This window comes from Semicossyphus pulcher, unplaced genomic scaffold, assembly GCF_022749685.1.
Source record: "Semicossyphus pulcher isolate SPU_LCO1_2020_fin unplaced genomic scaffold, fSemPul1.0.p SCAF_7, whole genome shotgun sequence".
In the NCBI taxonomy this organism is placed as follows: domain Eukaryota; kingdom Metazoa; phylum Chordata; class Actinopteri; order Labriformes; family Labridae; genus Semicossyphus; species Semicossyphus pulcher.
The window spans coordinates 23,081,454-23,107,222 of NW_027211748.1; the positions used below are offsets into that span (position 1 = coordinate 23,081,454).

The following is a 25,769-nucleotide window of genomic DNA, read 5'->3' on the forward strand; positions in this document are numbered from 1 at the left end:
CTCCTCTGGAGTTTCATTGCGTTCAATTTAAAATCATGATTCATGCGCTTTTGTTAATTAAGTCTGTATGGAAGTTTGAATCTCTTTTCATGTGCTTGACTTTTTTGTTTTTATAGTCAGTAAGGTTGATGATTGCTTTTATCGGTGCTCTCAGGGTATTATTGTGTGCTTGAACCAAGGTTAAAGAAATAAGAAAACTTTCTGAAAGCAACAAAAAAACGTGTCTTCTTCCTGCTGCCAACTCTCTGCAGTGACTTTGAGTGCATGCATTATGAGTTTTACACAATTATTTTGAACTCTAATAAACCTTAAAAGCCTTTTCTGTCCTCAGCTGCTCACGAGCTCGTACGTTCTGTCCCTGAACGGAGAAGTGGCACTAAAAAACCTGGAGTATATAGTCGTAAAGAAAAAGCTATTTGAGCTGAGAATGAAGCCGTTTGCTGCAGAATGATGCGTATCCGTTGGCCTTCCTTATCACCCCAGCCTGTTTGTCGCTTTGAGCTGAGATACTGAGCCCTGTCGACAACGCGTTTAGTCACCTGTCCTCATCCAGGAGAGTCACACTGAGAGAGAAACCATTTTCCCTTTTGAGCTGCAGCCAAGAGATTTGAGCTCACACAGCTCAGCTTGTGGCAACATTAACCCCATCCTGCCTGTGCTGTCTCACTCTCTGCCTCTCTGTGTTCACTTGGTAAGACAGATTTCCAAACGAATGCACAAAATTTTAATTTGAGAAACATCCAAACGCAATAAGTGCTCATTTGAACCCTAAATCTCCTAAATCAAACCCTCACCATACTATATTTATTTTCTCATGTCTCACAGTTGTTGCTTATTATGGATTGTTGTACGATCAAATCATTGATTATTGAGTTCATGATTGGGCTGCACGGTGGTGCAGCGGTTAGCACTGTTGCCTCACAGCTAGAGGGTTCCTAGTTCAAATCCCAGTTTGGATGTAGTGGGCCTTTCTGTGTGAAGTTTGCATGTGCATGTGTGGGTCCTCCCACAGTCCACAGACATGCTCGTTACTGTAGGTTCATTGGTGACTCTAAAATTAAGCGTGGGTGTGAGTGTGAAAGGTCGTCTGTCTCTGTGTGTCAGCCCTGCAATTGACTGCCGATCAGTCCTGGTGTAACCCCGCATCTCATCCAATGACAGCAGGGATAAGCGGTATAGATAATAAATGGATGGATGGAGTTCATGGTTGCCATGGGTCCTTATTTCAAGAGTCAGACACTATTACAGTGTATGAACAAAACTGTCAGAACTGTCAGTGTTTTGTAAAATCTAATTTATAGCAGAAATTACTGTTACTTTACTAAAAGTATAAAAATATAGAAATGTTTTTTTCTTCACATGACATCACTTACATAATTGATCATGTTTGCAGAAGAAATAAGTTTGCTATGATGTTGTGAGTACCCAGGAACCCCACGTGGTTGTCTATGTATATTAGCTACTCTCCGCTATCATCTCAGCTACAAATTGCGCCCGTCTCCGTCCAAGCAGCACTCGAACATCGTTCCAAATTTGTCTGCGCCAAGTTTGATAAACAGACTGAATGAGTAATAGGTAAAATAAAGACCTAACCACCTTAACATCTTCAATGTTTACTAACCCTGTTTCGGGCACGTTTGTGACGTCTGATGGTGACGCAGCAGAAAAGAGACAATAGGCATTTATAAGCGGGTCTTTCCGGGTCTGAAAAACCTGCGTCATTGCGCTAATTTTGGTGGGAAAGGGGTATAGCTATATTTTGTTATTTTCACCTGTATTGCACAGCCCTTATTGGTGGATGGAGGTTGATCTGTCGCATGTAAACAGATCTATCTTCACGACAACAGAGCTAATTCCATCTGATAATATAAAAAGCATGTAAAGGTTGAAATCACCGGGAGAAACAATTTCATGCTTATCTTAAATGTGAGAGCAATCATTCAGTGTCCAAACAAAAGCGATAACTCTGTAGTTTCTTGCCGGGCCTAATGTCCTTTGGTATCTGTTGTGATAAATCATAATCCTCCACAAACATTTCACCGTTTACTTCTTTCACCATCATGGCAATCAGACAAGATCACAATACCGTACAACAGAGAAGATTTTCTCTCCTCACTAAGTGAGATCTTGTAGATTAACTCCATTTGTCATCATTTGGTGCAGAAGAAGACACAAACTAACACTTAAGAGTCTAATAGAGTCTCTCAAACAGCTGTGCTTGAGCTGTGGATGCCGACTTATTATGTTGTAGGGATGCACATCAAACAGCAGCTGGGTCGTAAACAATCTGTTGAAGGTTTGCTGGTTTAACGATCTTGAATTTCAAACTGCTTCCATTTGCATCTTCCAGTGTGTGACGCTGTAATTATTTAATCTAAAACAAACCTTCCTCTCTCTCATCAGAGGCCCAATCCAGCGCCATGATGTTCGACTGCAACTACATGGAGCTCTCCGCCTCCCTTGACCATGGCACCAACGAGCTGTTAGAGGCTGCGGTTCGGACTGCAAGGGGCGAGTGCGTGGGCCCCGGTTGGACCGACGGTGACCCCGGAGCGGCCCGCCGGGAGAGCCTGACCAGCCGGGCGAAAAGGTTCCTAGCAGGGCTGGTACCACGCTCGTACGGTCGAGACCGGGACAGAGATCGAGGCCGCTATCGGGAAATGAGCCGCCACCGGGGCAGCAAGATCCTCCGCCAGAAGTCCCGCTCCTGCCACGACCTCAGTGCACTGTGACACACATGAACACACACCGGCAGAGGGATACACTCCCACACATGTACACACACACCAGATTGAAGGATGTGGGGGAGGGGGAGGTGTACCAATGGAGGAGAAGGAAAAATGGAAGGCAGCAGGGGAGAAGAGGAAGATGGAGGAGAAATTTAGCAACAGTGGACAGGAAGGTTAAGTGAGGAGAGGAGGGAGAGAAAGCCCAAATCCTGCAGGACCTCAGCAGTTAGCCTTTATCATCTCCCATCAGTGAATCCAATTTTGAGAGAAAAAGAGGTCAGGTAGGAGAGAAAACAGAAGAACAGATAAGGATGTGAGCAGCTTGGATTTACCTACAAGCGCTCATTACCTGATGAGAGCAGGAGAGATAAAATTCACCACACTCACACTGCGGCCATTTTCCTCTGAGGTCACGCTAAAGTAGGTTATCAAAAGAATAAGGTTGTATTGCTATATTCCAGATTGTACATTCAAATCACAATTTAAAAAAGTAGGGACCCTGACATTATGTGTCACATTTCAAGGTAAAACATATTTGGCAACCCAATGGCTACAGTCAGTGTTAGCATTCACCCACTTCCTAGCTAACATTTCTGTTTGGTAGTGCTCCCTGAAAACGATACGACAGAATACAGAAACATAAAGGCTTACATTCCTAGCTAAACGGTATTGACAGCAGTAAAGTTAGCTGCTGTCTTACCATAAAAAATGGGTTAAAATGCCCAATGTCCCTCTGGATTTTGACTATCCACTACCTTTTTTCAGTTGACACAAAATACAGATAAAGGCTTAAATTCCTAGCTACACAATGTTAGCTAGGAAGTGTCAAAATACTAATGTTAGCTGCTGTCTAACAATACCTAATTGGTTACAAAATACCTTTTTTTACCTTGAATTAGGGTCAAATGTCCTTCCATATTTTGACTATTCATTGTCATTTTCAGTTGACACAGAATATGGAAATGTTAAGGGGTAAAGTCCTAGCTAACTGTAATGTTAGCTTGGAAGATGCTTTAGTTAGCTGCTGTCTAATGGAATATTGGTTATAAAGTTGCTTGTTTTACCTTGAAATATGGCCCAATGTCCCTCAGGACTTTGACTGTCCTAAACTTTTTTTCAGTTGACACAAAATACAGATCGATAAATGCTTAAATTAATAGCTAAGCGGTAATGTTAGCAATGAAGTGTCAGAATGCAAATGTTAGCTGCTGTCTTCAAAATGGGTTATGAAATACTTTGCTTTACCTTGAAATATGGCCAAATCTCCTTCTAAATTTTGACTATGATTATCATTTTCAGTTTACAGAGAATAAGGAAATGTAGTTATAAACAGTTATATTAGCTTGAAAGTGTCAAAATGGTAAATTTAGCTGCTGTCAAATGGAACATGGATTATTACATTTCTTGTTTTACCTGGAAATGTGGCCCATAGTCCCTCTGGATTTTGACTAGCCTATCCTTTAACTTTTTTTCAGTTGACACAAAATACGTAAATGTAAAAGCTAACTCCTAGCTAAATGCTAATATTAGCTAGGAAGTATTAAAATGCTAATGTTAGCTGTTTTCTAACAGGACTGTTTTCCTTGACATTTCACTCAATGTCTTTCCAGATTTTCACTATCAATTGTCTTTTCAGTTGCTGATCTATCAAGCTGTGTTGCAATGATAATTGCAGCCAGAAACTCTGCAGTACAATATTATAGCAGCATAGAGTATGACATCAGAGGAAAATGGTCGCCGTGTGAATATGGAGAATAAGTGACAGCGGATAAAGTCGCATTCAGATGCTAAGAGGGGGGAGGGGCTCACAGATAAACACACACCCCAGTAGCACGCATTGATTATGTAGAGACTGATAGCAATCTAATGTACACCTATTGTAACCCCTGTTTTTTATAGCATGCAGAATAGACATGATCCTGTAGGTTTTACAGTACGTGACACTGGATTGACTGTACCCCAGTGGCTAATAGCTAATGCACAATCTAGCTAGTGTCTCTAGCAACGCCATCTCAAAGGCAAGACCCTTTATTTATTACAGAAAATGTTCCTTCTCTGCACCTTTTATAAGCCACATTCTTCACACTTCATTCACCTTTTGTGTCCCGTACTGATCTGAGGAAGTGTTTGATTATTTGTCAATGGCATACATTCAAGTGTGATTTTTATACAAGGATAAAAAACATCAGCGCCCAAGCCATATTTCTGCTAAATGCACCCTGAGCGATCAGCACAAAGAACCCTTTAATGAGGATGAGGAACAGAAGGAAACAGGTCGAAATGGCTACAAGGACGAAGACGTCAGCGGGGATGACTAGACTGAACTTTTCTTCAATAGCAGCTGAGTCACAGAGCGCTGGGATGTTCTTGAAGCGCAGCAGGACAAACAAGAGAAAACCTAATCTACCTGTGGCTGATTGATGTCTTTATTTATCTCTTTTTACCCACTGACTTTACAATGTGTGTTGAGACTGAATTCTGTGGGGGCTGGCCACACAGGTGACCTAAAAGAGAACGTTCTGGAAACGTTGTTTGGATATCTCGTTGAGCGTGGCAGCGTCTCAGACACATGCTCACTCGTTTGTCACCATCTACTTAGCACTCTCGTCTTTCCACTGAGAATAAATTAAGTTTTGTTTGACTTCCTGAATGAGTCTCTTGTCGTTTTTTAAGATAATGTTATGAAATTAATGTCTCGTTACAGGCGTTTCTTGGTTGAAGGATGATATGACCGGTCAGATGACTCACAGGACAGACTGTGAGACGGCCTCCCTGGACAGTTGTTCCATTTAGCAGCTAAAAAAAGGTTCATTGTTCACAAGGTGGCTCTAACAGGGTCCCAAGTTGAAAATAGATTGTATGAGAGAAGAATCTGAACCAAGACAAAGAAATATAGAGAATGTAAAATCTAAAATGCACCTTCAGCAGATTATTTCACTGGTCTTTTATGACAATGTTTCTGAAATGGGGGCAGTGGTACCCCTAGGGAGACTTTGGAGAACTGACGAATAGCCTGTATTCGCTGGAGGACATTAACCCAATGGTGCCTGAACCCAGCACATGTTTTACAGGGCACTAAAAGTGTTTTTCAGCTAAAGGTTGCTCATCAGACCCACATGACACAGTAATGTATAATACCTCTTTAGGGTCTGTGTCCACTAACGGAGCTTTTTGCGCCAGCAGTGCCCACGACCACAATTTCAGAGCGCTTCTCGTCAGCGCTTCCTGTTGCTAGGTTACAAAAGTTTTCTGGCTCTACTTCCGCTTCCCTTGGTAGTGATTGTTAAGTCTGATTTTGCTCTGTATGATTAATATTTGCTTTTATTGAATAAAAACATAAAAACAAAGGAAAGGAATCGTGTCCTGGGCTTAGCAGCAGTTCGACCTGGAAATTGTGCCCTCGAAAAACACGAAACAAATTAGCTTCTCCTCTGACATTGTTGTTGACAAAGTTGATATCTGAAGTCCCACCCCTTCTTGTGTTTGATTTATCGTGAGGTAGAAGTGACATTAACGAGCATGGCGGTGTTCCAAAAGTTAAGCTATTTTCAACTGAGAGCGCAGTGACAAAAAACAGCTGACGTCGAGGACGCTGAGCGCTGAAAACGCTGAACTGCGTTGATTTTGAATAGAAAAAGGCGCTGCCAGCACAAAAAACGCTGTTTGTGGGCAGAGGCCCTTATATAGGCCTTTTTCCCCTGCCAGAAATACTTTGAGCTACCAATAAGGTTCTTATCTGAAACAATATTGTGAAGGGCACCATTTGGGACCTCACTCCAGGCCTCAAACTTTAAAAAGTAAAGAAGCTATAAAGTGACACCAGACATGTTGGAGTCCCAATAAAATGAGGGCTGAAGTAAATAGGGCCTTTGTCTGGGGGTGGAGCAGTCCTTGTGCCACCAATTGACAAGATATCACTTTTAAACGTGTTTAAATTGAAATAACTTTATTCACACTTTATTTGAGTATGTAAGGAAGTTTGAGACTTCTTTGTTTAGAGACTTATTTTGGGATATTTATTTACTTAATTTATGTTTTCTTTATTGTTGCCTCAAGGCGACATTGTGCAGTTAGACCACATTTGATCGAGCAATATCCTGCTAAAGGAAGGAGATATGCTCCCATAAATATTAATTACCACAGTCAATGTATTTTCTTCACTCTTTAAGAACATTTTGGGGGTAGAGGGAACATGATTGGGCATTTCAGGTCATTCCCTCTGACAGTGAGCTGGAGGAGAGTCGGGAAGAGTGGATCCTGAATCCGTTTTGAGAGGCAGATCAGGGGTCAGTTACGTGTGTGTGGATGTGTGTGTTTGTTTGCATGCATGCCAGTGGATGAAGAAGGTATGTAAAACAATCCTGAGGTTCCACAAATAAAGAGAAATCTAAGTCTGCTTTGTCAAAAAGTTCACACCTCACACAAACTCCATCGTCTTATGCATGCATAATTTTAATGATCGGCTGCCTTTAATACTCTTGGGGATATATTGGCAGGGAAGCTGGGCAATATGGGAATTAATCACACCCTCATAAGATGGATTTACAACTCCCTCACTGAGAGGCAATAGTTTGTCCACATTCATGTAAGACAATCCTCAGTAAGTAGCACTTGGACTGGCGTACCACAAGGTTGAGTCCTCTCACCTTTGTTGTTTCCACTGTATACCAATGACTGTCATCAAGGTAATTGCACATTGATTTAATTTGTGTTGATGTTGCTCTAATAGGTCTTTTAAACGAGCATGCAACTAATTACTACTAGAGCTGAGATAAACCACTTTTACAATTAGTGTCTTTTTTAACACACTGAAACTTTGAGCTTTATTGCCTGAGCTTTACAGAAAGTTTTAGCTCATGTATCTCTCTGGGCCCCAACTTTACTGTTTGTGATCAGTCTTTCGGCTCCTATAGCACCATTTTTCACAGGAGCAGGAAGTTGTTTCAGTCAAAGTGCAGCCGTATAAATCCACCTCTACACTACAGGCCCAGCACCAAACAGAAGGCAGACACAGTGATCGACCAGCTGGTTAACAAAGCAGAGCATTTAGCAATTAAAGAGCCAAGCATTTCCTCAAGGAGAGCTACAACAGAGCTGACAGAGTGAACTGACATTTTTCGAGTGCCAGAAACTTGATTAATAATAATAATGTTGCTCTGTAACTGCAGGCTGTAAAAAGTTCCAGCAGACACTGCATATTCATTAGTTAAATCTAACTTCTTGAACTTCAGCATTGCTAACTTTTTTCAGAAACAATTCAGCTTCTCTGTTATCTTTGCATTTAACGCCTCGCAACTGCAGTATAGTACATCCTGGGGTACGTGCACAGACAGGACCCAAGCCCCTTTGTGCCTCCACAGTTGAAAAGTGCCCTGAATTTAAATTAAAACCTTTTTTTTTTTTTTTTACTACTATCCAATATGAAGACGTAAATGTAAAGTGGTATCTACAGAAACTATGCCATATCAATTTAGGAAGTACTCTGCATTCCCCACCCCCTCCCAAATGATTTTTTGAGGAGGTCTTGTCTTGAAACGTGTCTTGTCAAGAAAAGCACACATCACTCCAGCCCCACCTAAGTGCGGTAGCAGTGAATGATGTCACTCAGGTAGGCACTGTTTTAATTATGAAACCAACCAAAACAACAGTTTTTATGTTACCCATTAAAGAAAAACGATTCAGTAGGCCAGTAGGACTTGGCTGTAATTCCCTCTACATTAGACTCTGTAGTCCGTAGTTTTCTCCTTCATGCAGGGCAACTTTCAAATAGCAATTCATTGCTGAAGCAGGTAGTTACATTTTGCATGGTTTTGATAGTTTTAGTCACCCCCTCTCTTCATAGCCAGCTTTTTAAAACGTGGTGCGAATTTCTGTTTCAGACAGGGTTAGTCTGTCGAGCATGCATGCCACATTTAGGAAGCGTGCATACTGGAATGGTATGATCTGTTTGAAAGCCACTTAATTGCATCCTTCCTAACTGTCTTTCTCAAAGAAACCACTGATCTAATGAGACTTAACACTGACTGCATTACTTTGATGAAAACATGTCAAATCTGTTTCTTCGTGGAATAATGTGGTCCAGTAGACTATAAACAGTTCCCATGTTATCAACATAATGTGTAATTATGGATGGTGGCAGTGTGACAAAATCAGTTGTGAGAATTATTGCATGTTGGTGGGCCAAGTGCCCTTTTTTTTGCTTTAGCCCCTGCCCCCAAAAATGTCTGTGCACGGCCCTGGGTACCAGTATCAGCTGAGAATCACTTATTAGTCAAGTAGATCTGTTTTCATGCCTTTTGACATCTTGTCTAATGCAGTTGTAAGTAAGGAAATGATTTAGTTTAGGCCTGCTGTGAAAGTTCAACTTTGACAAGTGCTCTGATGCTGCAAGGCCATTAAGATTAAAATAAGAAGACGTATTCAGTAAGCATTATGGACAGACTTTTTGCAGGAAAGAAAGAGAGAACACTTATCATGGTTGTGTAAAATTTAAAATAAATTAATCTTTGCTCCTTTTGTTACTTGTATCCTCAACATAGTTAACAATTCAAAATGCCATCAATGAAATGATCAGGATGAATAAAATGATCTCTAAAGGGAGGCAAAGCGGAGAGAGTTTAGGAAACACTGCCCTGAATAATAAACATGCATGCTTTGAACTTTTCTTTATACAGAGACTGTCTGCAGGAGAAAGCAGCTCCAGTAGAATAAATGTTTGAGGATTCTCAGTAACAAGGACATTGTTTCAGAACAGTGATGCTGCCCTTGAATTTTTTAAATGTCGTGTTGTTTCTTCAATGATGGAAGGAACCACAACTGTAATTATGTTTACATCAACTGTATTGGGATAGAAAGTTTAAAAAGGCCTGTTCAAACATCGGCAAATAAAGCAAGAATAACTGCATGGCTAAATATCACCAGGAAAGAGATCATCCGCTCTTTGCAATGTGAGAAGACTGACCTTTAAAGGTGACACATTTTAGCTATGCAATCAATTTTCTATTACTCCAATGTGTTTTTGAGTCACGTTGGTAAAGTTTGTTCCGTTTTAAAAATTGTATACATATTTTAATTGTATTATTTTTGAGAGCCTCTCCTTCCTCCTGAAACCAACAAGCCGTTTAGCCATTCAAGGGTCAGAACTTAGATTGGCTGACAGTATTTGGAGTGAAGTTGTAGAAAACATGGATGCTCTAGGATCGGTTATTCAGCCTTATACAGTATGTACGAGCCAGAATCGCCAGGAGGAATCGGAATGGTGAGTTGAAATCTTGAACGACTTGACTACGAGCTAGTGCAAGAAGGCAGCCTGGGGTGAATTGGTCGATTTCAGCCATAGCAAGGTTCTACGTAGAAACCTGCAGCTGTTCTGGGGCCAGTTTCACAAAGATGTTTTAGACTGGTCTATAGTGTTGGGCCAGTGTTTTGGATTAGTCTAATGCAAGTTAGACCGTTTCACAAAAATACAGACTAATTCAAAGCCAAAAAAATTAGACACCTTACACCCAGGCTAACTCAGCTCTAGGACCCATGTTACCATGGTAACAATCAGTGACACCTGCTGACCAGAAGCAACAAATTTTGAATGTCTTTAATGGTCCTTTCAACGTTTGGATTAACACTGTTTACTGTTGCTGCAATTTTTTTCCATATCAGGTTTTCCACATCAAGTAAAATACCCTTAAAACTGTTGAATTCCTCCAAGACACAAACATTTTTTGCTGGGGTAAACTGACTTGAGCGGTTAGATGCAGTTACTCAGTCAGACATTTCTTGTTTTGAAAAAAGTCTTAATTTACCCAGAATTCAATGCACCATAGTCCTTCTTAAGATAGTCAAGAACTAAACTGCTTTGTGAAACGGATGAATTTAGACGTATATCTGAAGTCTTACTATTTGTTATATCTCACAAGTCACAGTCAAAGTCTAACCTTTGTCAAACCGGGCCCTGAACGGCTCATTTCATTTTTAAAAATGTAACTCTGGAAAAACACAGAATTATGCAGTTTTCACTTTTTCACTGTGAACAATAAACACCCAAAAATGTGAAACCCATGCAAAATAAGAGAATATCCATTTAAAAGATATGTCCAACTGTATGCAAACAACAAACAAACATGATTGAAAAGCTAAATGGAAGTTAACCTACCATGAAACATTTTTCCGCAGCATTACCTTGTTTGAAAATTTGTTGTATTTTTCATGTAATCTGGTCTGAAACAAACACTGTTTTATCTTTCATGAAAGTAATTTACATCCATTCCCCAAAAGTCAGGGGCCATTTTTGCCGTCATCCTCTGGGTGTGAGGCTAAAAAGCTGCTGTCAAAAGGATAAAGTTGTACAGGCTACAAAATACAAGAATGCAATGTGTCAAATTGTTATTTTTACTACTTAACATTAGACATAAGCTAACGTTAGCATCCTAGTTAACATAGCCTAACAATTAGATCCATTAAAAGAGTGTGGTAATTTAAGAATTAATTTATGCCTTTCCTTTTGTATCCTTTAACATTATCAAACAGTAATGTTGGCGTGGAAGTGCTTGAATGCTAACGTTAGCTGTTTTGTAAGCATGACGTCAAAGGAAAATGGCTGCATTCGCAGATGTTGAATCGGGATCTGTCTACTCAAAAATTAAAAAATACGATAAGCCTTTTGGATACAGTTGTGTCCTTTACATGACATGGTAAATAAAATGTTAGCATTGAGTACCACACATAACCTGTGTCCCAATTCAGGGGCTGCATCCTTTGAAGGACGTAATTTCAAGGAGAAAGCCTGTCCCATTTTGAAGGCTTCTTCAGATGCGGCCGACGTATGTGTCCTTTTCCTGAGCCACGAAGGATCCATCGGGTGCATCCTCCGTGGCCTAACATATCCTGAGATTCATTGTGCGCCGATTCAAAAGAGCTGGCGGACTCTCAAGCAGCCAAGAAATACACTTTAAATTCAAACATTTTTAGCCTCAACTCAATTGAATAGCTGGCGATACAAATGTAAAAAAAAACCCAAAGGGGCCTTAAAACTTCAAATGATCAATTATTATTATTATTATTATTAAGTTATGTGACGTTGGTTTTGTTAGCTAGTTAGCCAGCTAGCTACCTGTTGCTAGGCGACAGGAGCTGCGCTTTGTGACACCAGGGTAAAGCGGGAACAGCTGTTACTGTGCTACTAACAACACAGGCTACATAGGATGCAGCCCCTAAATGAAGACACAGCTACTGACAGTTTAAAAAGAGGGACGACATGACATGGCTGCAGTATAGGTCATAAAGCCCGCCTCCTCCATGTTAACAGATGGGACATGAGTCAAACTATAAAATCAAAACACAGGTCAAATACATTTTTCTGTCAGTATAGTTAGTTCTTATCATGTGTCCATTTTTCTGACAAGTTTGGTTTTAATTTGTTATTTGATGCTGTAAAAAGGATGATTGACAGCTCTGTTGACAAATACGGCTCCTGCAGTGGATCATTTCTGGATTAGCAGAGTAGAGGAGGAACAGTGAGGAGACGTAACTGAAACAATCACTACACTCATTGAAGTTTACATATCTGTGAACGTCTGCTTCAGCCCAACACAAAGAAGCTGTTCTGCTGCAGACTGAGCCCACCTGAGGGATCTTTGAGTTTTTTGGGGACATTAAATGTGTGTTTTGATTAGCGGAAGGGGCAATACATCAACACCACGGCACCACACCAAAGACGCATTTTAGCTCATTGACTGTGTCCAAAAATAAAGGCACAAATGACTCTGTAAACATCCGTTTCCTCCACTTGTTTTATCAAACAGAGAAGAGCCTAGGGCAAAAAAGCAGAGCAGCCAATCAGATGACATCACATCAGAGAGCTGCGGCTTTCCGCTCCTGATGCTGGTACAGTAACTATCTGGAGTGGATAAATGGGAGGACTCTTGAAAGGGAGGCAAAGAGACAAAGAGACAGAGGGGTGGAGGAGAGACTGAGGGAGAGAAATGCTTTGAGGAGTAATGGTTGCTTGGAGACTGTCGTCAAGGAGACGATGAGTCCTAGAGTCCTCTGGCATCTCAAATGTCCCGTATTTATGATTTTCAGGAAGAGGAGGTTTTACATTTGCCTCTTTTTGTTCCCAGTAGGTGAATGAGACGGGTGGATTTTATCTCACTTAAACAGGTCAGATAACTGTCAGATAACAGCATGTGTTTGACAGCCGCACAGCAGGAAACAGAGAGGGAAACGAGGACAATATGATACAATTTATTTTCTGTGACACCCTATCAGTCGCTCAAATCGTGACAGAATTCCTCCCTCTCGGTTTGTCTGCGCCGCTGACTCATTCTGTCGGCATTTACTGTGATTTTTGGGCAAAGAGACAGAGAGAGGGAGCTTAAAAGACAGAAAACCACCTACTGAGTGCCAGTGAAAGCCTGTCGAAGTTATCCTCACTTTGCACCACAGAAAGACTATTTCCAGACAGCACTGTGCATCACTAATGAGGAGCATATTCTCCTGAAGTGTGGCTGTTGGCGAGGAGGTAACACTAGAATTGGTGTGTGTAGTGTAAGTGGGGATAGACCAGGTCATGTGGAGGCTGCACGAACGCTGCTATGGCCAGTGGTCTTGAAGGAAGCATCGCGAAATCCCAGAGGAATCTATGATTTGTTTTCAAGAAGCATTGGCTCATTGTACCCCAAAGGTCATTGTTCCTCTGTTTTGTCTTCACAGAGCTGATTATACATGCACACAGCTATAATAACCAAACAACAAAAGGGAGCCAGACCGCTCGCTTGAATATCTCGCTCGGAAAAGAAGCATGTGTAATTAAAACTGGTTCGGTCAAAGCTAGAAGCCGGCAGTAAAACATCAGGCAGAGTGATTGTAATAGCGGGTTGAAGAGGGAGGCACAAATCTACCTCATTATGGGCTGAATGCTGCATGCAATGCTCCCCTCAGTCCCAGTAATGTGGATTAATAGCAGGTCAAGAGGTGAGAGCAAACCATTTGTTATATGAAAAATATGGCAAACTTTAACAAGAGGCCGTCATTAGATCAGTATTGATCGTGATGTTAGCTTACAGGGACAAAGTGGGTGATGCATCAAGTTAATCTAGTATCTTAAAGTTTTAACACTACAAAAACAGTCCTGCACCTCATAAACACTGGAAACTACAGTCTAAGGTCCCGATCAGACAGAGCGCGTCTTAGCAGCTGGGGGGCGGCTGTTTTGTAGTTGTTTTCAATGACAGGGAAGCTTTTTGCTAGCTGCGTTTTAGGAACGGTAATCTACAGCTAATTTCATTTAGCAAAACCACCAGCACTTAGTTTGCTAACAGAGACTGTGGAAAAAACAGCGCCAACTAAGCAGTAACACACTGATGTTGACAACATTTAGCCGTGAGAGCACAGGCACACAGAACTATCGGGAGAAAGTCTGAAACGGTAACAGTGCCTGGGCACTTGACAAACATATTTTCAGCCACACCGCCACGAAACAACGCTGAACAGTAGCCGAATTGAGAACAAGCTAACGTTAACCAGACTGCAACGCCAACATAACACTACGTCACAGTAACCGCAGACATCTTAGCAATGTGAAACAAATACAGCAGAAATGAAGCTGGGGTAATTACCTGTCGAGCAGAACTGTCTAACTCAGCATCGCTTTTTAGTCCTTTCAGCTCCCGTAGCGCTCTCCACCTTGGAAATGCCGCTCCAATGTTTACTCTCGTTTCGTTTCTGTCTTGGTCCAGCTCTTTCTTTTTAGCTTGCTTTTCCTCATTTCTCTTCTTTGGTTTAACGGTCGTTGTAGTGTAAGCCGTAGTTGGCAATAGAGGGAAGGGCAGTTTTCAGCATACGTGCAGCGTTTAGATTTCCAGACTTCCTCAAATGCATCAGAAATTATCAATCCAACCTCCGTTCAACAAACGGGCATTTTTAAAGTAGTTTTCTTCTCCTCTTGAGGACAGACCTGACAAAGCTTCAATTTTACTTTTTACAAATCTGCATCAAGACATTGACATTTCAGCAAAGGTAATTAAAGTAAATCACAGGAAAAACGCTTTCTTTTTCTGTAAACAATGCAGCACACAGAATAGGAAGTCTCGACTGGAATTCGTTCTAACAAAATGGCATGACAGCTGCCTGATGTTACGCAGCAGGTCCTGTCGGCCCATCCAGTCGAGGCAGATGGCTGTTCAACATGAGTCTGGTTCTGCTCGAGGTTTCTGCCTGTTAAAAGGAAGTTTTTCCTTGCCAATGTGCCAGATGTTGCTAAGTGCTACTCGTGGTGATTCATGTTGGACCTCTCTTTAAATAACATAACAAAGAGTCGGTCTAGACCTGCTCTTTTTGTAAAGTGTCTCGAGATAACTCTGGTTATGATTTGGCGCTATACAAATAAAATTTGATTGATTGATTGATTGATACTACATACTATATACTACACAATACTACATACTATATATTACACACTATATACTACATAATACATACTATATACTACATACTACATACTACACAATACTATATACTATATGCTATATACTACACACTATATACTACATACTATATACTACACAATACTACATACTATGTACTGAATACGACATACTATACACTATATACTACATACTACACATTACTACACACTATATACTACAAACTACACACTATATACTACACACAATATACTACACACTATATACTACACACTACATACTATATACTACACACTACAAACTATATACTATATAGTACACACTACATACTATATACTACACAATACTACATACTATGTACTGAATATGACATACTATACACTATATACTACATACTACACATTACTACACACTATATACTACAAACTACACACTATATACTACACACAATATACTACAAACTACACACTATATACTACACACTACATACTATATACTACACACTACAAACTATATACTATATACTACACACAATATACTACAAACTACACACTATATACTACACACTACATACTATATACTACACAATACTACATACTATGTACTGAATATGACATACTATACACTACATACTACATACTACACATTACTACACACTATATACTACAAACTACACACTATATACTACACACAGTATACTACAAACTACACACTATATACTACACACTACACTACATACTATATACTACACAATACTACATACTATGTACTGAATACGACATACTATACACTATATACTACATACTATATACTACACACTACACACTATATACTACACACTACATACTATATACTCCACACTACACACTATATACTACATACTACATACTGCGTTTGGTGGGAGTATGTAGTACAGAGCTGTTCAATTTTAATTTGCAGTATGCAGCACCAGGTGCCAGTTTCCGGTTTTGGAAAGTGGACGTGAATAATAGCCCGCCAATAGCAAAAAGCTGCTTCTTTAGCTATAGTGCCCCCTTGTGCTCTACAGGAATGCTGTTTTGTTACATACTACATTCCCTTCTCCAACCTCGGGCCTCTCCTGATCCTCTGCTTTAAATGTTCTCCTCCCTCTCTGACCCCTTCCACTTTAATTCCTCTATCCATTGCTCTCTCTTCCTTTTTTGACTCTTACCGACTCTTATGTCACCTCCATCCCTCCATGCCTATCTCTCTTTCCACCCTTAAAGGGATATGTGAGCCAGGCCTGACAGTGTGTGGTAACACAGAAGGCATTTTAGACCCTCCCAAAACACCAACCTGTCAATCTCGCTAACTCAATTCAGGCAGCCTCCAAGATTGCCAGAGAGATATGGACAGGAAAATTGAGGTTATATTTTAGAGCATAGCAGAGTTATGATGGAACCAATACACACAAATATTGTTATCCTTCAGGCAGGACGATGAGGATCTACATGGAGAAAGAGGGATCTGACAGTTTGATATGAAGAAGGGGACAGTGAGAAAAGCTGGGCCCCCAAAGTGAAATCGATATTCTTCTCCCCATGACACAAAACTGAGTTTGTCTGTTATGGTTATGTAAAATGAGGTCACCTGTGGTCCACTGGGTCTCAGTGAACAACAGTTTTTGTTTCATAGCAAGGTCTGCATCAAAGGTATCAATGGCAAATCAACAACAAACTGGACTGGTCTCACAACTCTTGCCTCTTCAGGAACAGACAGAGCAGGCTGTTCTTCCTGAGGAGACTCAGATCCGTCATTGTTTGACGCAGACTCCTGAAGACCTTCTACCAGTCTGTTGTGGCCAGCACACTGTTCTTTGTGGTGGTGTGCTGGTTGGGTGGCCTCAAGGCTGGTGAGGCTAACAGACTCAATAAGCTGGTGAGGAAGGCCCGCTCTGTGGTTCTGTGGTCCAGTCTGGAGTCAGTGGCTGAGAAGAGGATGAAGGACAAAATTAAAGCCATCATGGACAACCCCTCTCACCCTCTCCATTCAGCCAGCGCATCATCCCACCAAGGTACAGAACTGAACGCTTCAGGCGCTCCTTTGTGCCCACTGCCATCAGACTGTACAACAGCAGTGGAAGCAGACTGTCATCCCGCTGAACAGCCCCCCAACAGACAGTGACACACACACACACACAGTGTCTGTCACACTTAGGACTCTCATCACCTTCACTGTTCAGTGACCCTCTGCTGGTCTGACTTAATTATATACTTGCCATATACTGTTATGTCTTCATATTACTACTTATCTCCATATTATACTGCACTATATTATATTACCATTATTATTACTAGTTATTGTTTTATAGTATACTATATACTGTAGTATTATATTCTGATATATACGTATATGTTCATATATGCCGTATGACACAGAAAACATATTTTGTAGAAAGAACAAATCAGACACTATTTATTATATTATTTAAAGGGGCCATATCTTTAAAATGGATGTTCTCATATTTCGCATGGGTTTCACATTTTGGGGTGTTTATTGTTCACAGTGAAAAAGCGAAAACTACATAATTTCTTGTTTTTTCAGAAGGACATTTTTAAAAAGGTCGCCTCTGAAATGGGCCATTCAGAACAGCTGCAGTTTTCTAGGTAGAACCGGCTGATATCGACCAACCGTCATTCACCTCAGGCTGCCCTCTTACACTAGCTTGTAGTCAGGTCGTTGTCAAGATTTCAGCTTACCATTCCAATACCTCCTGGCAATTTTGGCTCGTACATATAAGGCCGAATAACTGATCCTAGAGCGGCCATGTTTTCTACAACTTTGGAGTGACAGTGCAGTGTGCCCGCTCCCCCACGTGGGAGAAGGGGCTATGCCATCCCTCCAAATACTGTCAGCCAATCATGGCTAAGGTTTAACATTTGAAAGGCAAAACGGCTTGTTTGTTTCAGGAGGAAGGAGAGGCTCCAAAAAATAATTAAATTAAAATATGAAAACATTTTTCTAAAAACAAACTTTACCAATGTGACTCAAAAACACATTAGATGAATAGGAAATTGATTGCAGAGCTAAATATGTCCCCTTTAAAACATGACGCGGAGCTGGTCTTTAATTTATCTAATGTTTTTCCTTCCACAGATATAAGTCTGAAATATAGAATGCGATAAATTCAGTATATAAACAACCAAAGAGGAAGTCCTGAGGTTCTGAATTGCATTGGATTACATCATTAAAGTGTTTCTATCTGGACAGTGATACGTCTGCTCACCACAAATGCTAGACTGAGGGAGCAAATTGACACCTCATCTATCATTGAAGAATACTTAAAGGCTTAGTTTACTTAAATCTGGGAAAATATCCAACTTTCCCAACAGAGGATTGAACTATAAAGAGACTTTGTTTTTTTAAGAAGTGAGGCTTTGAACACCCTGACACTTTTAAGCTCAATGGAATAAGGTTTTCAGTGATCACAGTGAGCACAGAAATATAACCTTTGAAAACTCAACATCAAAGTGTCTGTCCTGAAACCCTGTCCTGGTTCCTCAGGAACACCCACAGGAGATTAACCATCAACCAGGATGTTCAGTGACACTGTAATGTTACATGATTAATGATTATTGAATCATTCCATTCTGATTCCTGACTGAACATTAACCTCCACTTTATGTTTCTCACTTCATTAAACTACAAACTGTTTATGTCTCACCTCGCCTGATTTGTCATCTGGCAGCTGCTCGATGTTTTTCATTTGGTGGCACATAAATGAATGCATGAAGTAAGTGTGAATTAACTGCATTAATTAAAAACCCATTAAGCTTTAACTGTTCACATAAACTCACAGTGAAGCCATCATTAGTTAAGAGTGAGCTACAGGAATGCTATAATGCATTAGTCATCATAAGTGATACAATAGTTATGCATTACTGTGCGACTTTTAGCCTCGTTGTAAAGTCTTACTAGATCATTATAGCTATTAATTAAAATGCCTTTAGAGTTGAAGCAGCATATTAATGCACATAAAGAGATGAAACACATTTGTGATATTTAATGCTTCAGCTGAGTCATTACATTCCTCTATCAAAGCGATGGCAGCCTCACATCAGGGGATTTCAGCACTGTCTCATGATATTGCCTCTTACACTAAACTATCGGCCTCAGTGTGTTTGGTCGTACAGGTGACAAGAGAAAAGGATCCATTTTTATGTACCTTTATATTCTCACATGCCAGTACTTTTGGCTTGCAATCAAATCTCTGTTGTCCGAAGCTTGTTGTTAGAGACACTCCAAATGTTCCTTAAATCAGCGTCTCTCTCTTCATGTCATGGCCAGTCCAATCCATCCAGCCTTTGCATTTGCAGTGTTACAGAATGGGTGTCTGGTGCGACATTCATGGAAAAAAATCACATATAGCAAATATATAGCAAAATGATTCAATGTACAATAAGGGGCCAATGCATGTAAATCTCACTGAAAGGATATGTTTAACAACACAGTGGTTATGCTATTTCAGCAGAAAAGGGCTGTTATACCTACACATTTATAATGCATTTCCTTTTAATTATAACTGTTTAAAACTGTTCAGTTCTATATGTTGTGGTTTACATTTTCACCATACTTTTTACATAATAGCAACAAAACCTGCCATTTTTTTTCCCAGTAAAAAGAACTGAACTTTTCTTTTTTACAGTGTAGATTTTGAATGTAAACATGTGATACAACAAAAGGAAAAAATGGAATGTAGAACTCAAGATCAAAGCCTAACACATCATCAAAATGAATGATGATGTAATGAATGATGTCATTGGTCATTTGCAGAAAGTTATAAATGCAGCTCAGCCACCAGAGGTGACAGCTTTGAGCTTTGATCATCACAAAGTCTGACCACTGATGCAGACCACATCTGTTAATCAGCTACAAACAGCAGCATTATTTTAAGACTATTTCTCCAAACTAAACCAAATGGAGCAAAACAAGAAATCCAAAGGAAAGGCAAAAAAAGACAGTTCAGAGTATGTTATGGCAGTCACACAGGAAGACAATGAGGATTTTCAGGAGAATGTTAAAGACTGTCAGGTTAAGTCCTCGGCACTGGATGGCTCCCTCCCTGATGCAGGGAGGTTCGATTCTCAGGAGAGTGATGAAGACACTGAAGATGATTTCTCTGCGCTGGAGTGTTCCCTCCCTGACGATTCAGGTTCCGACACTTTCAGACACTTTCTGGGGTTGTGGAAACCACAGAGGGGGAAGAGGAACTCGTCCTCAACTCCTCACCCTCACCCGGATAGCTCTGACTCCTCCATGTCCTCGCCGCTAGATGGTTCTCTCCCTGATGCAGTAACACTCAATTCTCAGGAGAATGTTGAAGACTGTCAGGATAAGTCCTCGGCACTAGATGGTTCCCTCCCTGATGTAGGAACACTCGATTCTCAGGAGAGTGATGAAGACACTGAAGATAATTCCTCGGTGCTGGAGTGGTCCCTCCTGGACGTAGTATCACTAGATTTTGAGGAGAATGTTGAAGACTGTCAAGATAAGTCCTCAACACTGGAACGGTCCCTCCCTGATGCACTAACTCTCGAGTTTCAGGAGAAGGTTGAAGACTCTGAGAAGTTTAACGATCAAGAGTCCTCCCTCCCTGATCTACGGGCAGTTGAACTGCAAGTGCAGACCGACGACAACATGTCCTTGCCGCTGGATGGTTCTCTCCCTGATGCAGTAACACTCGATTCTCAGGAGAGTGATGAAGACACTGAAGATGATTCCTCGGTGCTGCAGGCCGACGACACTGAAGAGCAGACTGACAACTCTGCTATGCAGGCCGACGACACTGCAGAGCAGACCGACGACTCTGCTCTCCCAGTGACTAAAAAGAAGTCACTGTGGAAGAGGTTCAGACACGCTCTGGGGTTGAGGAAACCACAGAGGTGGAAGAGGAACTCATCCTCAACTCCTCACTCTCACCCGGATAGCTCTAACTCCTCCATGTCCTCGCCGCTAGATGGTTCTCTCCCTGATGCAGTAACACTCGATTCTCAGGAGAGTGATGAAGACACTGAAGATGATTCCTCGGTGCTGCAGGCCGACGACACTGAAGAGCAGACTGACAACTCTGCTATGCAGGCCGACGACACTGCAGAGCAGACCGACGACTCCGCTCTCCCAGTGACTAAAAAGAAGTCACTGTGGAAGAGGTTCAGACATGCTCTGGGGTTGAGGAAACCACAGAGGTGGAAGAGGAACTCATCCTCAACTCCTCACCCTCACCCGGATAGCTCTGACTCCTCCATGTCCTCGCCGCTAGATGGTTCTCTCCCTGATGCAGTAACACTCGATTCTCAGGAGAGTGATGAAGACACTGAAGATGATTCCTCGGTGCTGCAGGCCGACGACACTGAAGAGCAGACCGACAACTCTGCTATGCAGGCCGACGACACTGCAGAGCCGACCGACGACACTGCAGAGCAGACCGACGACTCCGCTCTCCCAGTGACTAAAAAGAAGTCACTGTGGAAGAGGTTCAGACACGCTCTGGGGTTGAGGAAACCACAGAGGTGGAAGAGGAACTCATCCTCAACTCCTCACCCTCACCCGGATAGCTCTGACTCCTCCATGTCCTGGCCGCTAGATGGTTCTCTCCCTGATGCAGTAACACTCGATTCTCAGGAGAGTGATGAAGACACTGAAGATGATTCCTCGGTGCTGCAGGCCGACGACACTGAAGAGCAGACCGACAACTCTGCTATGCAGGCCGACGACACTGCAGAGCAGACCGACGACTCCGCTCTCCCAGTGACTAAAAAGAAGTCACTGTGGAAGAGGTTCAGACACGCTCTGGGGTTGAGGAAACCACAGAGGTGGAAGAGGAACTCATCCTCAACTCCTCACCCGGATAGCTCTGACTCCTCCATAACCCCCATCTAGTCCCCCCCACCCCCAACCCCAACCCCCCTGTCCCCCTTTCCCTTGTGGGTTTTCTCCAGGATGCTCTGGTTCCCCCACGCATTTTTTACATGAAATAAATTGGCAAAATTAAAATTTGGAGTAAATAAATAAATACAAATTCAAACATTACATTTCTGCATAAATGGTTTAATGAGGTTGTTAGTATGAATACAGTCAAGTTATTAAAAAAACCTGTTGTCAAACATAGGAATTTGTTAAATTAATATGCTTTATTGTCATAAAAGAAGTATATTGAATTAATTTTTGGTGAAGAATACTATAATGTAATATACATGTTTACTGTTTGTTTTCAGCTAGTTTTCAGAGTCATACTCCGAAATCAAACAGTTTTGGTGGAATTATCCTCACATTCTCATTAATTTAACATTATTCATTAAAACTTACATGATTTCCTGTGACATATAAACATCTTCGTTTGTTTAAAAGACCATCAAAAGAACCAATAAAATGATAAAGAGATACTAAAGTGTTTTCTGACACCTACAGAAAAGAAAAGGATAAATTCTTGTATTTACAATGGGTCACTTTGAGAAAAGTTTGAAAAACAATGTGATTGTGAGCGATAATGACTGATAACAATTGGATGAACCAGAATGTAGGTTTTTTTAATGTGTCTAAATCACAAATAATGGTTACTGTAAAAACAGGTGACTGACGGAAAATCTGTTAGTAAGAGCAGGATGTTAAAATGAGACAATATAGTACAACCTGTAACTTTAAAATGAAGGGTTGGAATAAACTATATTACAGCCACCTGGTCCCAAAACTCTACAAATAATAGTTATCAGTATTGTAATCACAATGCTTAAATAGTTAACAACGTATTAGTTGAACTGAAATCAAAATTAACTTTCCCTCAGTAATAAGTGTATATTGTAAGATTCTTGTAGAAGATATAGGTAAAATGTAAATTCAATATCAGTATTTTTCTGTTACAGACCCTGTTAGACTCCAATGGATAACTGGGTTGAAAACACAGCTGAGGGTGCAGAAGCTTTTAGTAATAGGGGGCGTTTAAATAACATGAACAAAAAGCAATACCAATGCGAATCGGTGCTAATTTTAGTAAGCTAAGCTAAATGGCTAAAACTTTGTGGAAGCTAGTTAGGCTAGCTTTCAAGCATTTCTTTTTCTAACGGAAGGAACTAAATGGTAATCAAATGTTCCATGAACTGAAGTCACAGGTGGGTTAAGGTGCTAAAAGTAACCTACCCTCTGAGCTGGTTGAAAATAAAAACATTTCATATCAATGTTCATAGGCTCGTCTCCAGTCAAAAGCAAACCTTAGAAGCATGCTGTAAAATGTCAGTCACCCACCCAGAGGTGCAAAGGAGGCTATGACACTGTAGTCTATGTGGGAATAAACAGTGTTCCCCCTCTTGTTGCAGTATGTTTCATATTTCCTCAACTTATTATTTCAAGCCAACTTGCAGATTTCCAACACATGACACAGAACAGTTTTACAGGAAACTCAAAAGCATCTGAAATTCTAATAATCACCCAAATCCTGGGGGCATTGCAAGCTGTGCTTTAGATCATTGATATTTAGGAATAAAGAAGGCCAAACTGAGAACAACAATGTATATTACAGTTTTTCACAATGGCTAAAACACTAAACCCCATTCTCTGAACCAAATGCTCAGTGGTCTAAACCCATTTGTCGAATCAGCCACTCTTTAGGCAAAACTTTAAACAAGTTCAGGTAGTTAGACACCATTTGACAATCTCGTTCACTCACTAAAACACATTCTGCACTGTGTGGTTAACATGGGCGGCTAAAGTTGAACACAACTACAATACAGCTGTCATGATTTACACACACAACTCAAAACTGTTCACACTTGTTTCTAATGATGTGATCAAACCAATTGAGCAGAATATACACTGCTCAAAAAAATAAAGGGAACATATAAAAATTACAATGTAACTCCAAATCAATCACACTTCTGGGATATCAACCTGTCCAGTTAGGAAGCAACACTGATTGTGAATTAATTTCACCTGCTGTTGTGCAAATGGAACCCACAACAGGTGGAAATGGGAGGCAATTAGCGAAGACAACCCCTATAAAGGAATGGTTCTGCAGGTGGTGGCCACAGACCATTTCCCTGTCCTCATCCTTTCTGGCTGATTTTTGGTCACTTCTGCATTTTGCCAGTGCCCTCACCACTAGAGGTAGCACGAGGCAGTGTCTGCAACCCACAGACGTTGCTCAGGTAGTGCAACTCATCCAGGATGGCACATCAATGCGCGCTGTGGCCAGAAGGTTTGCTGTGTCTCCCAACACAGTGTCAAGAGCATGGAGGAGATACCAGGACATAGACCAGTACACCAGGAGACGTGGAAGGGTCCGTAGGAGGACAACAACCCAGCAGCAGGACCGCTATCTGCTCCTTTGTGCAAGGAGGAACAGGAGGAGCACTGCCAGAGCCCTACAAAAAATGACCTCCAGCAGGCCACTAATGTGCATGATTCTGCTCAAACTGTCAAACAGACTCCATGAGGGTGGCATGAGGGCCCGACGTCCACAAGTGGCGCCTGTGCTCACAGCCCAGCACCGTGCAGCCCGATTGGCATTTTCCAGAGAACATCAGGATTGGCAGATTCGCCATTGGCGCCCTGTGCTCTTCACAGATGAGAGCAGGTTCACACTGAGCACATGTGACAGACGTGAAACAGTCTGGAGATGCCATGGAGAACTTTCTGCTGCCTGCAACATCCTTCAGCATGACCAGTTTGGCAGTGGGTCAGTGATGGTCCGGGGAGGCATATCCTTGGAGGGCCGCACAGACCTCCATGTGCTAGTCAGAGGTACCCTGACTGCCATTAAGCAGCAGCAGAAACGATGAGTGCGTCTCACGGGGAGACACCGTGAGTACGTGCGTGGCAACCCACTGTGCCACTCTCCCGACACGCCAACAGGATCAGTCAGGATCAACCGTTCTTAATTTTCTGTGTTGTTCTACACATCCAAGATTTCAGCAAATTATTTCAGAAGCTAAAAGTTTGATGTGATTTTCCCTGGAGAGTTTCCTCTGTCTTGTCAAGTTTGTATCTAGCATCTTACATTATATTTGTAAAGGTCTTAAAAAGCATTGAATATGATTTTAAAAATGGTGCAAGAACCCTGTACCTTGTAAAAATCCTCCCAAGGCATCTCCTCCTTCTCCTTCATTAAAAATTCCAGAATCTGTATAATCCCCACCCACTATGCAAAAGTCCAAACGGGAACTCCGTCTCTGCCATCGTTTAGTGGCAACTTGTTGAAACTTAGCGAGCTTGAAATGTAGTAATTAGCAGTCATAACGTTAACGTTAGCAGTCAGTAGTGTGTTTACAAAAATGACGATGACGGTTACAGCTGGCTCATGCATCGCCGAAGTGGTTGCCATAGGTTACACATAATGACATGCATAGCATCACCTCATCCATTAACCGGATTGGCTCCTTAGGTTTGTGACGTCTGGAACCTGCCAATCTGAAAGCGTGTTGTTCAGCCTGTCCTTGGTACACTGCAGTTTAAAAGCAGACAGGCCCAGCCATGGAGATGACTGCTTATGTTGTCTCTGATATGTCTTGTAGCACATGAAGAACACCACATGGAGATGTTTACAAGGTTAAACACTTGACTTTCACTGGAGGGGGGCTTTAAGAAAAATGATTTAAATAGAGAAATCAAC

General features: G+C 41.4%; 1 protein-coding gene across 1 annotated transcript in view; it reads left to right on the plus strand.

The window, feature by feature from the left end:
• rem2 (RAS (RAD and GEM)-like GTP binding 2) overlaps positions 1-5,366 on the plus strand; it is a 42,586-nt gene extending 37,220 nt beyond the window's left edge. Inside the window, exon 5 of the mRNA XM_069684978.1 lies at positions 2,404-5,366. Within this exon, the coding sequence (XP_069541079.1) occupies positions 2,404-2,732 (329 nt within the window). The 3' untranslated portion in view covers positions 2,733-5,366. The remainder of the gene's footprint in view (positions 1-2,403) is intronic.
• Positions 5,367-25,769: the final 20,403 nt, after the last annotated feature.